Genomic DNA, 13,829 nt, shown 5'->3' on the forward strand with positions numbered 1-13,829 from the left:
CATCTATGTATGTAGTGAATCTATGCCCCTTCAAACCCCTTTTGAATCTGTGGCTGTCAGGGTAAGGATGACGCAGGAAATAACTGTCTGCATGTAAGTGTGAACTGCAGAACAGTCATCTAGCTGTGAATGTAGAAGGCTGTCAGATTGACCTCTGAGACACCAAATCCCTCACACATTTGGAACCTAAATGTATGTTTGTCAACGTTGTTCCATACCTGGAGTGACAGACAGTGATCCTGGAAAGTGACCTGTCCTCTTGGCTGCTTAATACCTAACCAGGGCACTTGTAACATACAAGTCAATGGAACTGCAAAAGATATTGTCACCTGCCAGAAGTGCAACAAATAATCTCCTCAACTGCGGTCAGTGTTGCTCTCCAAGAAATGCATTTTACTGATGATTATCATCCAGTCCTTTGAGGTTATTGTGCATTGTGTCAGAAATGTGATGGCCCTGAGAGATCATCTGGAGGGGCACGTGTTGGTTCGCACAGATTCTGTTAGTGAGTGGAATCCCCTCTGTACCACAATGGAAGTAATAGCAGTAAGAGTGTGAACGATCCCAGCAGTCACTGTTTGCAACCTTCATTTACTTCCTGGCATGGCACTACCATACTTTAGAGATCATCATTTGAATCCAGCAACACTCTGCCTCACCTGCCTACCTCCCTTTCTCCTACTTTGGTACTTCACTGCACCGCCACCCTCTACATCTACATCTACATCTACATCCGTACTCCGCAAGCCACCTGACGGTGTGTGGCGGAGGGTACCCTGAGTACCTCTATCGGTTCTCCCTTCTATTCCAGTCTCGTATTGTACGTGGAAAGAAGGATTGTCGGTATGCTTCTGTGTGGGCTCTAATCTCTCTGATTTTATCCTCATGGTCTCTTCGCGAGATATACGTAGGAGGGAGCAATATACTGCTTGACTCTTCGGTGAAGGTATGTTCTCGAAACTTCAACAAAAGCCCGTACCGAGCTACTGAGCGTCTCTCCTGCAGAGTCTTCCACTGGAGTTTATCTATCATCTCCGTAACGCTTTCGCAATTACTAAATGATCCTGTAACGAAGCGCGCTGCTCTCCGTTGGATCTTCTCTATCTCTTCTATCAACCCTACCTGGTGCGGATCCCACACTGCTGAGCAGTATTCAAGCATTGGGCGAACAAGCGTACTGTAACCTACTTCCTTTGTTGTCGGATTGCATTTCCTTAGGATTCTTCCAATGAATCTCAGTCTGGCATCTGCTTTACCGACGATCAACTTTATATGATCATTCCATTTTAAATCACTCCTAATGCGTACTCCCAGATAATTTATGGAATTAACTGCTTCCAGTTGCTGACCTGCTATTTTGTAGCTAAATGATAAGGGACCTATCTTTCTATGTATTCGCATCACATTACACTTCGCTACATTGAGATTCAATTGCCATTCCGTGCACCATGCGTCAATTCGCTGCAGATCCTCCTGCATTTCAGTACAATTTTCCATTGTTGCAACCTCTCGATACACCACAGCATCATCTGCAAAAAGCCTCAGTGAACTTCCGATGTCATCCACCAGGTCATTTATGTATATTGTGAATAGCAACGGTCCTATGACACTCCCCTGCGGCACACCTGAAATCACTCTTACTTCGGAAGACTTCTCTCCATTGAGAATGACGTGCTGCGTTCTGTTATCTAGGAACTCCTCAATCCAATCACACAATTGATCTGATAGTCCGTATGCTCTTACTTTGTTCATTAAACGACTATGGGGAACTGTGTCAAACGCCTTGCGGAAGTCAAGAAACACGGCATCTACCTGTGAACCCGTGTCTAAGGCCCTCTGAGTCTCGTGGACGAATAGCGCGAGCTGGGTTTCACACGATCGTCTTTTTCGAAACCCATGCTGATTCCTACAGAGTAGATTTCTAGTCTCCAGAAAAGACATTATACTCGAACATAATACGTGTTCCAAAATTCTACAACTGATCGACGTTAGAGATATAGGTCTATAGTTCTGCACATCTGTTCGACGTCCCTTCTTGAGAACGGGGATGACCTGTGCCCTTTTCCAATCCTTTGGAACGCTTCCCTCTTCTAGAGACCTTTCCCTCCTGTGGGAAAGTACCATTTTGTCTGGTAGGGGCCTTCTTTTTGGCCTGTTTCTTTTTTATCTTGACCTCTGTCGCCTCAGCGATGGTACCCCTATTCACTTCAGTGCTACACGTGACACTATTTCAGCTATTAATCTTAGGATTCGTGGTCACTGTATGTCAGTTTTTGTGGTAGTGATCACTTTCGGGTGATCCTGTGATTCCTTGTCGCTGTGCGATGGATCGGTTGGCATTTTGGGCTCTCCTGAGGACCAGTTGGCAGTTGTGTACCTTTGCCATTGTCTTGGTCCCTCCTCTCTCACATTGCACCAATGATAAATTTTCATATCACTAATAGGTGGTACTTCTATATCTAATACAGCTGATGTCAAAAAATTCACATTAATTCAATAAATTCCAACCAATGACTTCATGGGAGACTTCTCATTGTGATCCCTTGTGCCACTGCAACTGCTGTCCCTCTCTACGGACTCCCTACATCAACAGTTGGTACCGTGGTGGGCCAAAGATATTGCAACAGCTATTCAGAACCTTTAAAGACCCCACGACATCTCAAGTGAAATCCTTCACACACCACCATCATCACTTTTAAGCAGCTCCGTGCAAAGGCTTGCTGCTGTCAGGGGCTCGGCATTCATTTGCCGGGTACGGGCTTGGCGACCCTGCGGCTCCTGAACTGGGGACTGGTAAGCACTGCCAGTCCTCTGTCATCATAAGCTCTGGGCATGCTTCAGCTACTGCTGTGCGGCACTGCAATGGAACATTGTGTTTCTCGGGGAATGGGGATCTAGGCTTGACTGCCCAGATTGTGAGGACGGAATAAACCTCCATAAAAAAATCCTCAACATCAAGGTGTGCTGCGCACTGATGGGATGCATGGCTGTTGAGGTGAAACAGTCATTAATGGGCAACATCTGGGGAACCTGCCACACCTCAGTTGTATTGGGCACATGGGGCTCTGAGTGGACCCTTATTTCCCTAACTGCTCATGGGACCAAAATGGATCCTCTGAAATTTTCTTTGCCCCCTCCCAGTGGAAAGAGTGGGCCACTGGAAGGTGCCGACACCCAGCCTAACAAGAGGGCTCATGTAGCCAGTCCTCCTGATTCAGTCACTAGTAACAGAATGCATGCATGTGTTTCTTATACCTAAAAGAAAAGAGGGGAATTTTGAAAAAGTTTTGCCATTTTACATACAGAAAAGGTTAGAAGGCATTGCTGGCACTTTAAAATCTGTTAAGCACTTCCGCAATGGGATCCTGTTGGTTGAAACATCTATCTCCCAACCAATCAAGAACCTTCAGAAAGCCCAATACCTCAGAGAGTATGCGATAGAAACTGAATTGCAAAAGACCTTGAACTATAGCAAAGGTGTTATCACTTGCTGGGATCTAGTTGACTACTGAAATTAACCGAAAGCTGAATGGCCTAGGAAGGCATTGTCGACATGCAACATGTTATGAAACAGGTAGATGGCGATCTCATAAAGTCAGACTCTTTTATCGTGAGGATAAAAGAGTCTGACTACCAGAGCATGTGAATACAGGTTTCCTACGTCTCAATGTACAACTTTATTACCCAAATCCAATGCGGTTTTTTAAATGCCAGCACTTGGAACACACTACTCTGGGCTGTAAATGAGAAGCCATTTGCAGGAAACGTGGTAAAGCCACCAATGAGGGAGTTGGTTGCTCCTCTGCTCCAAAGTATGTCAACTGCTCTGCGGATCACCCTGTGTGGAGCAGGGACTGCAGAGTTTTCCTTGAGGAGCGGAAGATCCAGGAGATCAAAACGGCAAAGCACATCCCGTATGGTGAAGCCAAGAAGCTGTACAAATCCTTGTAGTCACCCACATTTGCTGCATCCTTTTCTTCTGTTCTGAAACAGCCAGTCCTAAAAACGGATGCTGCTACACAAATGGAGGTTGCTACTATCATCCTTAGCACCTGCATATGTCAATGCACATGTGCTCCTGCAGTTCCTTTGAAGCTCCCCCCCCCCCCCCCCCCCCCCAAACGTCAAGCAAGGCCTTGGTTGTTGACATTGTGGACCTTCCTGCCCCTCCACTGCCCAGCACAGCTACACCCCCTACCACTTCTGAGGTAGTGGCTCCAAAGCTGTCTCAGACAAAAAAATCAAAATTGAAGTCGAAGAATCACCTGCTGAAGGAGACAGGCAGTACACAGTCCGCACGATGTCGATGTCATTCTATCTGACGTCTCTCTCGAATCTTCTTCAGAGGCAGTAGAGGTTGATGTCGGACTGGAGCAATCGTCTCACTCCAGAACTGAGGCTCCACTCATTGTGGGCTCCCTCCCTGGCAGAAAGTCAGGATGAAAGTACTACCACGCTGATAGATGGCTCCCATTATACAGTGGAACATGAATGGATTTAGGACACATATGAAGGAAATGAAACTCCTAACACAGCAGCATCACCCGTGCTTATGTTTAGAGGAAACACATTTAAAAGTATCTGATGCTTCTGTACTAAGGGGCTGTACACTATATCGCAAGGATGACATGACTGGGGAAAGGGCCAAAGGAGGGGTTGCATGTTCGTCAATAATAGGCACCACTCCTCTCCTCTCCCCCGGATACTAACCTGCACACAGTTGCAGTTGAAATTCATGCACATCAGATACTTACAGTTTGGTCTCTTTACTTACCTCCACTTAATGCAGTACACTCTGAGGCTCTCACAGATCTCGTGGAACAACTCCTCCGGTCATTTCTCCTCTTGGGAGACTTCAGTCCCCATCATGTCCTGTGGGGCTCAACCTCTACTCGCCCTCAGGGTCGAGTCTTGGAGAGCCTCCTTACATCTCGAGAGCTGTGCATCTACACTAGTACTCAGACTCATTTCTGTGTTGCTACTGGGTCATTTTCAGCCATTGACCTATCCTCTACTCTCCAGTCGTCACTGCCTCTTTTCACTGTTATTTCATTGATGACCTCCATTCCAGCTACCACTTCCCCATCTGCATTCACCTACTGTATGGTGTGTTGTTGGAACAGAAGCCACCATCATGGAGTGCCTTAGCTGCAGATCTTGTTGAGCGGACAGGGCACATCTCCTCCAGTTTTATCTGGTTTTTGTGCATTCGCTGCTGGACTACAGGTGTACGGTGTATGGGTCAGCGAGGCCCACTTATTTGCAGATAATTGATGCTGTGCAAAATGAGAGGATTCGGCTGGCCACAGGTGCTTATCAGACCAGTTCCATACCCAGTCTCTGTGCTGAGGCAGGGGAACTGCCACTTACCAACCGGCACCAGCTCCTCATGGTGAGACAAGTGTGTAAGTTCCTTGCAGCTCCAACTTCACCCCCACACCATGCTGTTGTTCGTCCACATCTGGAACGCCTTCCACAAGCCACAATGCCATTTGGGGTCCGTGTGCAGTGTGTGTTGGAGTCACTCGGTGTGGTGCCAGTCCGACCTCAAATCCAGGGTTTTGACTGTCTGCAGCCCTGGTTACTGAAAAGGCCCAGAGTGATTTTAGATTTGGTGCAGTACTGGAGAGATAGCACTTCTGCTTTTGTTTTTAATACAGTATTTTCTGCCGTTTTATCTTGAGTACTGCAACCATGTAGCTGTTTTTACGGATGGGTCTAACCAGGGTGGCTCCATTGGTTGCTCTGTTGTTTTCCCGGATCGTATCCTCGCTTCAGACTGCGTCCTGAATGTACCGTCTTCAACGCAGAATTATATGCAATCTTGCGGGCACTGGAGCAGATGAGAAATTCTCCCAGTGTTAGATTTCTCGTCTGTTCAGATTCTTTGTATGCCCTTTACTCTCTTCAACGTTTGTACCCAGCAGAGAAAGTAATCCAGAATATCCAGGACTCCCTCCTCCAACTAAAGCAACTGGGGAAGGAGCTGTCTTTCTGCTGGGTAACAGGGCACATGGGAATTGCGGGGAACGAAAGGGCAGATCGAGCAGCCAAGGAGTCGTGTCGTGATCGTCAGGTCTTTCGGTGTGCTATCCCCCTGCATGCTCTCACCTTGCTGTTGAGGAATAAAGTCCAATAAAGTCCTGTGTCAGTGGAAAGACAAGTGGCCGACAACAAGCATCGTGTCGTCAAGCCCACAACTCGGCCATGGAGTACTTCCTTCCAGCCATGTTGATGGGACGAGGTCCTTCTTACTCGTCTTCACATAGACCACAGCCCTATGACACATGGATTTTTACTCCAGCCAGAGGACTTTCCAATGTGTGATGTTGTGATGTGCGGATACGGTGCGCCCATTTTATTGGACTGCATTTTATTTTGCAGGCGGATCTTTAGTTTATTTTATGTAATGTGGTTCGTGTTTTAAAGTTTTGTGAATTGTCCAACATTTCTAACAAGATTTTGGGGAGATGTTTTTAATGTGTCAACAGGCTGGCTGGCTGGCTCACCCAAGTTTTTTGTAAGTGGTCAGCCAGTCACATTTCCCTGTGCTTTTCTTTTAGCTCTTCTGTGTTCTATTTTCCTTCTATTTTAATTTCTTAATTAACTATCTTTCCTCCTCATTGGTCTTAGCGCACATGAGACAGAGTAACTGTGTGGTCATTTCGAGTGCATGCGTGTATGACAGTTTTATTCCTTCTCTACAGTAATTTGTTTTAAGAAGTGTCAGGGCGCTGATAACCTCGCCGTTGGGTACCCATAAGATCCCAAAACGGGCGCGCGCGCTCGCACGCGCCCACACACACACACACACACACACACACACACACACACACACACACACACACACACACACACACACACAGAGAGAGAGAGAGAGAGAGAGAGAGAGAGAGAGAGAGAGAGAGAGAGAGAGAGAGAGAGAGGCTTGCTACGTAATTAAAATGCAGTAAAAGGGAATGCCGCGAGGACTAAGTCTTCCCCCTTGAAGATATATGTCACTCCATACCAGGGCCAAGTTACAAAGTGTATGGGGCCACCAAAGATCAACAGCTGTTTTGGGTCTCCTCCTTCATGATGGTATTTCTAATATTGTGCAACAGACTTTATCTATACCCTTTTTCATTGCAGGTTTAAAAAATACATGTAAGGCATATGACTTGACTCTGTGTCATCATATTTTACTTCTTCTCCCTGACTAGGATTTTCAAGGCTCCCATCCTATGTTTAATCATCAGTTTTTACGACACCCACTTTTTTAGGTTAGAGTTGGTACTACTATGTTCAGCTTCAAATGGATCCCGGAGAACAATGTCCCTCTTGGCTCCGTGGGGGTGTGCTGATTATTACACTTAATCATCTCCACCAAAGGGCTAGTGCCTCTTTCGGACTAGTGCAGGGATGGCCAAGATTTTGGCTTGGGTGCCTTGCCTGGACACGAGTGCCAAATTGCACAGCCTTGCTTCACATTTCCCTCACCACCATGCCTTGCTGTCTGAGTGCGAGGAGGGGGAGAGAGGAAAACTGTGAATGTGCCACATCTAAATGGCTCTGCAGTCATACTGCATGCTATTTGCTTTTATATTTCACATTTCCAACAACATGGGTCAAAAATAAAGCGAGTTTTCAGTAGTATTTAATTATTTTTGGTGTGCTGAAGACATATTATAATTTTTGTCAGGTACAAACTGTCGGCATACGGGCAGACACAGGCAATTTCAGTGTGTTTCACACTCGAGTTACCACGTAATCATTACTTATTTAGTTGCATAATCTGTTAAAGGTCTTTCACACAAATATGTCAATTGAAATATTGTAGCAATTTTGCTACCTCTTTATGGAGACTTCGAAACTGTACCTGAGGAAAGCGATGTAGATGTCCTGGACAGTTTTAACATAAAAATATTTGTCATTAAAACTGGAATTACGTTGCAGGTCAATCAGTTACATTTGCATATGCACAGGGCCACTTTCAACTGAAATGGCAAACGATCTCAAAAACAGCGTGGAAACAGATGTAAGATTGACACTGTCCTCAAAATCATTATGAAACTATCCTTGTGATTCGTTGAAGGCCACTGTGAATTCTTCAGACCTCATGTTTTCTTTTATGGCATTCTTTGTCAGAATGTGTCCCTTCTACTACGTGATTTTCTTTTTAAATACATCCCCTTCAAATCAGAAAGAAGTTACCTTGCAGTGCGTTACTGTGGGCAATTCACAGTAAAGTCCACTTAAAATGCAAAATGTGCAGTCCATTTAGGATGTCCTAGTTTTCGTTCCTTCACTCTTTTTTTCCTCCATAAATTCATAATAGCGAGTTTTAAATTGAAAAATCATTCCAGACATTCAATTTGCAGCAATATATGAAGTCTTCATACTCTTCATTCAATTCCACTGAAAGTGACTGCACCTGCTATGGAATAATGCATATGGATTCAGATATTTTACTATTAGTACAACCATTTTCTTCGCCTACTCCAAGCCTGCGAATTTGGCACAGAGTGCTTCAGAATCCTGTCAGTCAGTCGTCATAATTTTTTGCCCTTCCATTGTCATCTAAAAGTTTACATTCATTCTGCATGGTTCTATAATGTCCTTTCATAGCAAATAAGCAGTACCCATCACATAGACGAATTGCTCTCGTACCTCCCTTCTGACACGCCCATTCATTTTGAATGACTGTGACGATAGATTGCTAAGCTGCCTCTTTTTGTGCAAACAGCCATTCGACCTGTGAACATTCTTTGTACCACGAAGAAATAGCAGAGGTTGAATAGTGCTGACAGCATAATTCTTGGAGAGCTGTGCCAACTGAAAAATTTCGCAGTGCAGTGCTACCTGAAATGTAATGCTGTTCTCGGTACTTCCGAGAAACAGGCAGGGTCTTGGCCCGCCCGCAACCCGCCCCTGCTGCACTTGTGGTTGGCCCTGGACTAATGATTATTATCGAGCTATATGTTGATAACTTTCACTTTTTTATAGCTTCCAATCTGTATTTGTTGTACCGTGGTTCGTATTGACCCAAAACTCGAGGGTACCCAGAGCATAGATGTTTCTGTGCAGTCCCTTCCGCTTTTTGGGGCTCCTATTTGATAAAATTCTGACATAGCTGCGTACATTTGTCTATGTAAAACTAGCTGCATGCAAAAGCTAAAGCTCTCTGCTTCCTTGCACGCACCTCTTGAGATGTGAATTGCACTACTTTATTTAATATTTGCTGGGCCCTCATTTCATCCCGACTGGACCATCATTGCCAGGTTTATTGTTCAGTGGCACCTTTGTCTTCGAGATTATTATACACGGGACATCAAGGAGTAAACTGATGACTGGCTCCTTCCAGACTAGTCCTGTAAACAGTCTCCTCACCTCTTCATTCCTGATGATACCAACTCCTTCTCACTTGTGCAGTTGCCACACAATAATTTCTGTATCATATGACTTACCGACAGCTTTTTTCATACAGGGATGTTGACCCTCATGCTTTTTTCATACAGGTGTGTCGACCCTTTGATGCTCCCTCTCAGTACCCCCTTAAAATAAGCTCCCCATGTATCATTACGCGCTTCTCTTTGTTTAGTATGCTATCCATGAATTAGAATTATCTACTACAAGGATCAAAGGGGGCAATCAGCTGCACAAACTTTTATCCTCTGTTCCTCTCAGTTCACCAGAAGTTTCACGAAGCTCCTGTCATTTGCACTGATGATTCTAAAATTGTGAATAGTGTAGAATATTCCCGTACATCACGTGCTGATCAGAAACAGTATTTTTTGCTAGGAACATATAGCGTTTTTTTCTGCAGAGCTGATAGCCATTGACAGAACCTTACGTTGTATTACACAGACCTCTCTCAACTGTATTTTGATTTGTAATGACAATGAGCAAATGTCTATGCTATAGATCAATGTTACTCTTGTCGCCATGTGATATTTGATACTCGTGATCTTCTTCTGACCTTAGTCGTACTATATGCTGAGTTGTCTTTCTTTGGGTTCCAAGTTGTGAGTATCCCAGGGAATGTACTGACAAATGACTACAGCAGTGATTAATCACACATTATTCCCTTTAACGATCTCAGGAGCAGGTTAAAGGATGCAAATAAGACCTGTTCACTGAAGAAATTAAACAGCACCTGTGGGTTACTGCTGTCTTTAATAAACTCTGCACCATCAAAGAGTCTAGGGCTGCAATGCACTTCTACCATTCCTCCCAGAAGGTATTCACCATTCTTTGTTACCTCCACATTGGTCATACCTGGTTATCTACAGTTTTATTGTATATAATGAACCACCTTCACATTGTGATTGTGGAGCATTACAGACAATAGCTCAGGTCGTGATGGAATGCCCCTCCTCCTCGCTCTCCACACCAAGCATAGTCTTTTGGATTCTTTGCTTACAGTATTGGTGGACAAAGTAAGGACAGTTGAGCGGGACCTTTGTTTACTCCAAGAAATTGATTTCTACTCTCAAATCTAGCATTTTAATCAGCTGTTGGAACTTCTGCCAACTGTTTCTTACTTTCGATGCAGTTAACCCCTTTTTCTGGCACCTGGTTTCTATTCCCATGTTTAACACTTTGAATATAATGGATCAGGGGTGAGAAAGTTGTGGAAGGGATGCCCTCCACCATATGCTGAGCCCCAGGGGACACTCGACTGTGCACACTCTCTTATTGACATGGTTATTTGTCTCACCTTTGCTCTCTGACCTTCAAACTGACCTGACTATTGTACTTTCACCTCCCTTTACATTATTCCTCATCTCCAGTGTCAATATTGATTTCAGTGCCTTGTTTTACCTCTCCTGAATACTACCACAATTCAATAAAATTTCTGGTTCATGTCACTAACTCCAGAAGGACAACACCTTGAAAGATGGACTGATGACATTGCTGTTTAGTCCCAACCGACCACCCATCTATCCACTCACCCACCCAGTATGTATCACAATCTGTTGTTAATTGCACGCTGTGCCCTCAGATGCTGCTGGAGCAGCCTCTTCAACATGTTGAATGAGGCCTCTGGCATACGGACAGATTGTACAGCATAATCCTTCCTATCGCCTGCATTTGAACAACTGACAATCAACTGACCTTAACCTTTCTGTGCCACAGGCGTACCATCAAGTGAAGTGTATTTCACTGGCTCAGTTTCGTTGTACGACATCTTCTCATACTTGTTAGGTGGTTTGGTGTAATATCGTGAGTTCTCCATGAGCCTTGTACAATCGAGATCCATGAAGAACTCATTTTGTCTGCCCTGCCTCCCAGTGACACACCACTCACTGTCAAATGGATGTGTGTTGATAGATCCTCTACTTCTTGCAGAGGAGACAGTATCCATAGCAGAGGGCAGTTCTTGAGGTAACTTTGCTGTGGGACAAAGCAAGTTTACCGTCAAATGAAATGTTACGTTGGCTCAGATTCAGTGGAAAACAAATTCTCTCTCTCTCTCTCTCTCTCTCTCTCTCTCTCTCTCTCTCTCTTTTGAAATATATAACAAGAAACAAATAACTTTCAGCTAAGCTTGCCGTTTATATTTTAATTTCTCCATCTATTATGCAACAAGGGAATGTATATGGGGACCACTCAGTTGTATGCCTTCACTTTGTCATTGAAGCAGCATGAAATATAGCTTGAGAAGTAGCCAATTTCTGTTCTCATTTTATGGAAAGAGCAGATCTGTCTGTTGCAAAAGATAAATTGTAAATTGTTACAGTGTGAAGTGTGTTGAAGTCTCTTTAATTCAGTAAAGGAATGAGTATACAATTACATTTGTGTATTCACACAATATTTCATGATCTACACCGTAAGGCATGAAAACTACTTATTACGAGGATGTAGGGTAGCATGAAACAAGAGGGCAGTTATTTGTTATGAATAACTATCTTCATAGAAAGATAAAAAAGAACACAGAATTAGCTTCACAACTAAATACAGAGGTGCCTTCTGCGTGTTGTGACCTGCTAAGAAAAACAAATATATGTTTCTACAAAGTTATCGTCATACTTATATGTTTACTATAATATAATCGACTGTTCCTGATGAGAAATAATTTATGAAAAAACAAGTCATACATTTTAGGAGTAAAATACCCATTTTTAAGTGTTCAGTTAAATCAGCTATTTGGCATATCTGTCATGTGCTGCGGGAGGCTTCTTGGAATGAACAGTGCACTTTGTTCTGTTTGTGAATTCTCGGCAGAGTACACTTACCACTGTATTCACAAAGTTAACAGCAATGTGAAACCACTCCTTCTCCTAAGACAATATTTGGTATATATAATATTGGAAGCTCATTTGCAGACTGACAGTGTGTAATAAGACTACCGAGCCCTCCCGATCTCTGGTATTATTAGTAAAAATTTAGCTTCTTGCTACACTTAGTATATTTCAATGATGATGAGAGTGATTAAGCAATAATGATGTTTTTTTCAGGTTACTGTACTTGACTATAACCTTCATTAGTTTCATACCTGTTTGTGAGACTTTCTGCAAAATGTCAGAGCCGAAATTGGAAGAGGAACTGGAAACGGACTGGAGAGATAAGCCAGACAGTGGAAACAAGAAACATACACTTGATTCTGATGAAGATGATGATGACATTGAAGAAAGTACTTATGATGTCATGGCAGAAGATGATATTGAAGGTTGAGTATACATAGTTTCACATATCTCTATAGTTTGCTTGTTTAGTTGCTTACTTTTAAATGTTGTATGGCATGTAGTTTTTTTGGGTATAAAACTAATTTCAGTAGAAAGGGGAGGGGCACACTGTTATTTTATTTTTCCGCTTCTTTAAAAAACCTTACATAAAACATTATTTAAATAACACCCTAAGTCAGTATGAAAATTGATACTTAAATGAACTAGACCTTTCTGACTACTATAACTTATTAAATGTTACTTTACGATGTGTTCAACAGAACAAAATGCTGTGATGATGTCTTAGAAGTATCTTTCAATAAAAGCAAAGTGTTTCATACCCTTAAAGTTTGTAGATGATGTCAAATGTCGGCTTTAAAAGTGCACTTAAAAATGAAATTTTGGTTGCAGCAAATTCACTACTTGTAAAGGATGCTGCAGTTTTCCTTGAAGTCATATTTCGTTGACTGATGTGTTACACGGTTTATAAATCACTACCTGAGCATAGAATTTCAAATAATACTGTGGTCTGTGAATGTAATACTGTGTGCAGGTCAGGAAGAAGGAACAGCGACATTTGATGGAGATGTACGCATTACACCTTTCAACATGAAAGAAGAGTTAGAAGAGGGACATTTTGATACACAAGGAAATTATCACTGGAAGAAGGAGGGAAAGGTGATTCGTGACAGCTGGTTGGATAATATTGACTGGGTCAAGGTATTGTGATAAAGTTGTTAATAATAATTGAAATCTCTTAAATTTTTCTGCCAAGAATTTCATTTAAATTAGTGTGACGTGTAGTGCAGCTCTTCTTCTACTGCAGTGCTCTTTTAGAAAGAGAAAAAGCTATACCAAACTTACCACGTATTGCTCTTTCTTTTGCAATGTGTTTGTGTTTTTATGTTTTTTATTTATTTATGGCCAGGAAGGGCACTATAAAATTTCTTAATTAGCTCTGTGGTTATGATAATGAAGAGTATGAATGTTGACTGTTATGACCAACTTCAGAAAAATACTTTTTATGTTTTCCAAAACCAGAACACTAGACTTGCATTTGTGAGGATGACAGTTTAAATCTGCATCCAAGCGTCCAAATTTACAGTTTCTGCGATTTCCCTAAGTCACTTTGGGCAAGTGCTTGGGATAGTGCATTTTGAAAGGGAGCACCTGATTTTCTTC

General features: G+C 43.0%; 1 protein-coding gene across 1 annotated transcript in view; it reads left to right on the forward strand.

The window, feature by feature from the left end:
• LOC126284571 (CD2 antigen cytoplasmic tail-binding protein 2 homolog) overlaps window positions 1–13,829 on the forward strand; it is an 88,504-nt gene that overhangs the window by 13,859 nt on the left and 60,816 nt on the right. The window contains exons 2-3 of the mRNA XM_049983589.1: window positions 12,441–12,652; window positions 13,201–13,367. Coding sequence (XP_049839546.1) covers window positions 12,502–12,652; window positions 13,201–13,367 — 318 coding nt within the window. The 5' untranslated portion in view covers window positions 12,441–12,501. The remainder of the gene's footprint in view (window positions 1–12,440; window positions 12,653–13,200; window positions 13,368–13,829) is intronic.

This window comes from Schistocerca gregaria, chromosome 8 (assembly GCF_023897955.1).
Source record: "Schistocerca gregaria isolate iqSchGreg1 chromosome 8, iqSchGreg1.2, whole genome shotgun sequence".
Lineage (NCBI taxonomy): Eukaryota > Metazoa > Arthropoda > Insecta > Orthoptera > Acrididae > Schistocerca > Schistocerca gregaria.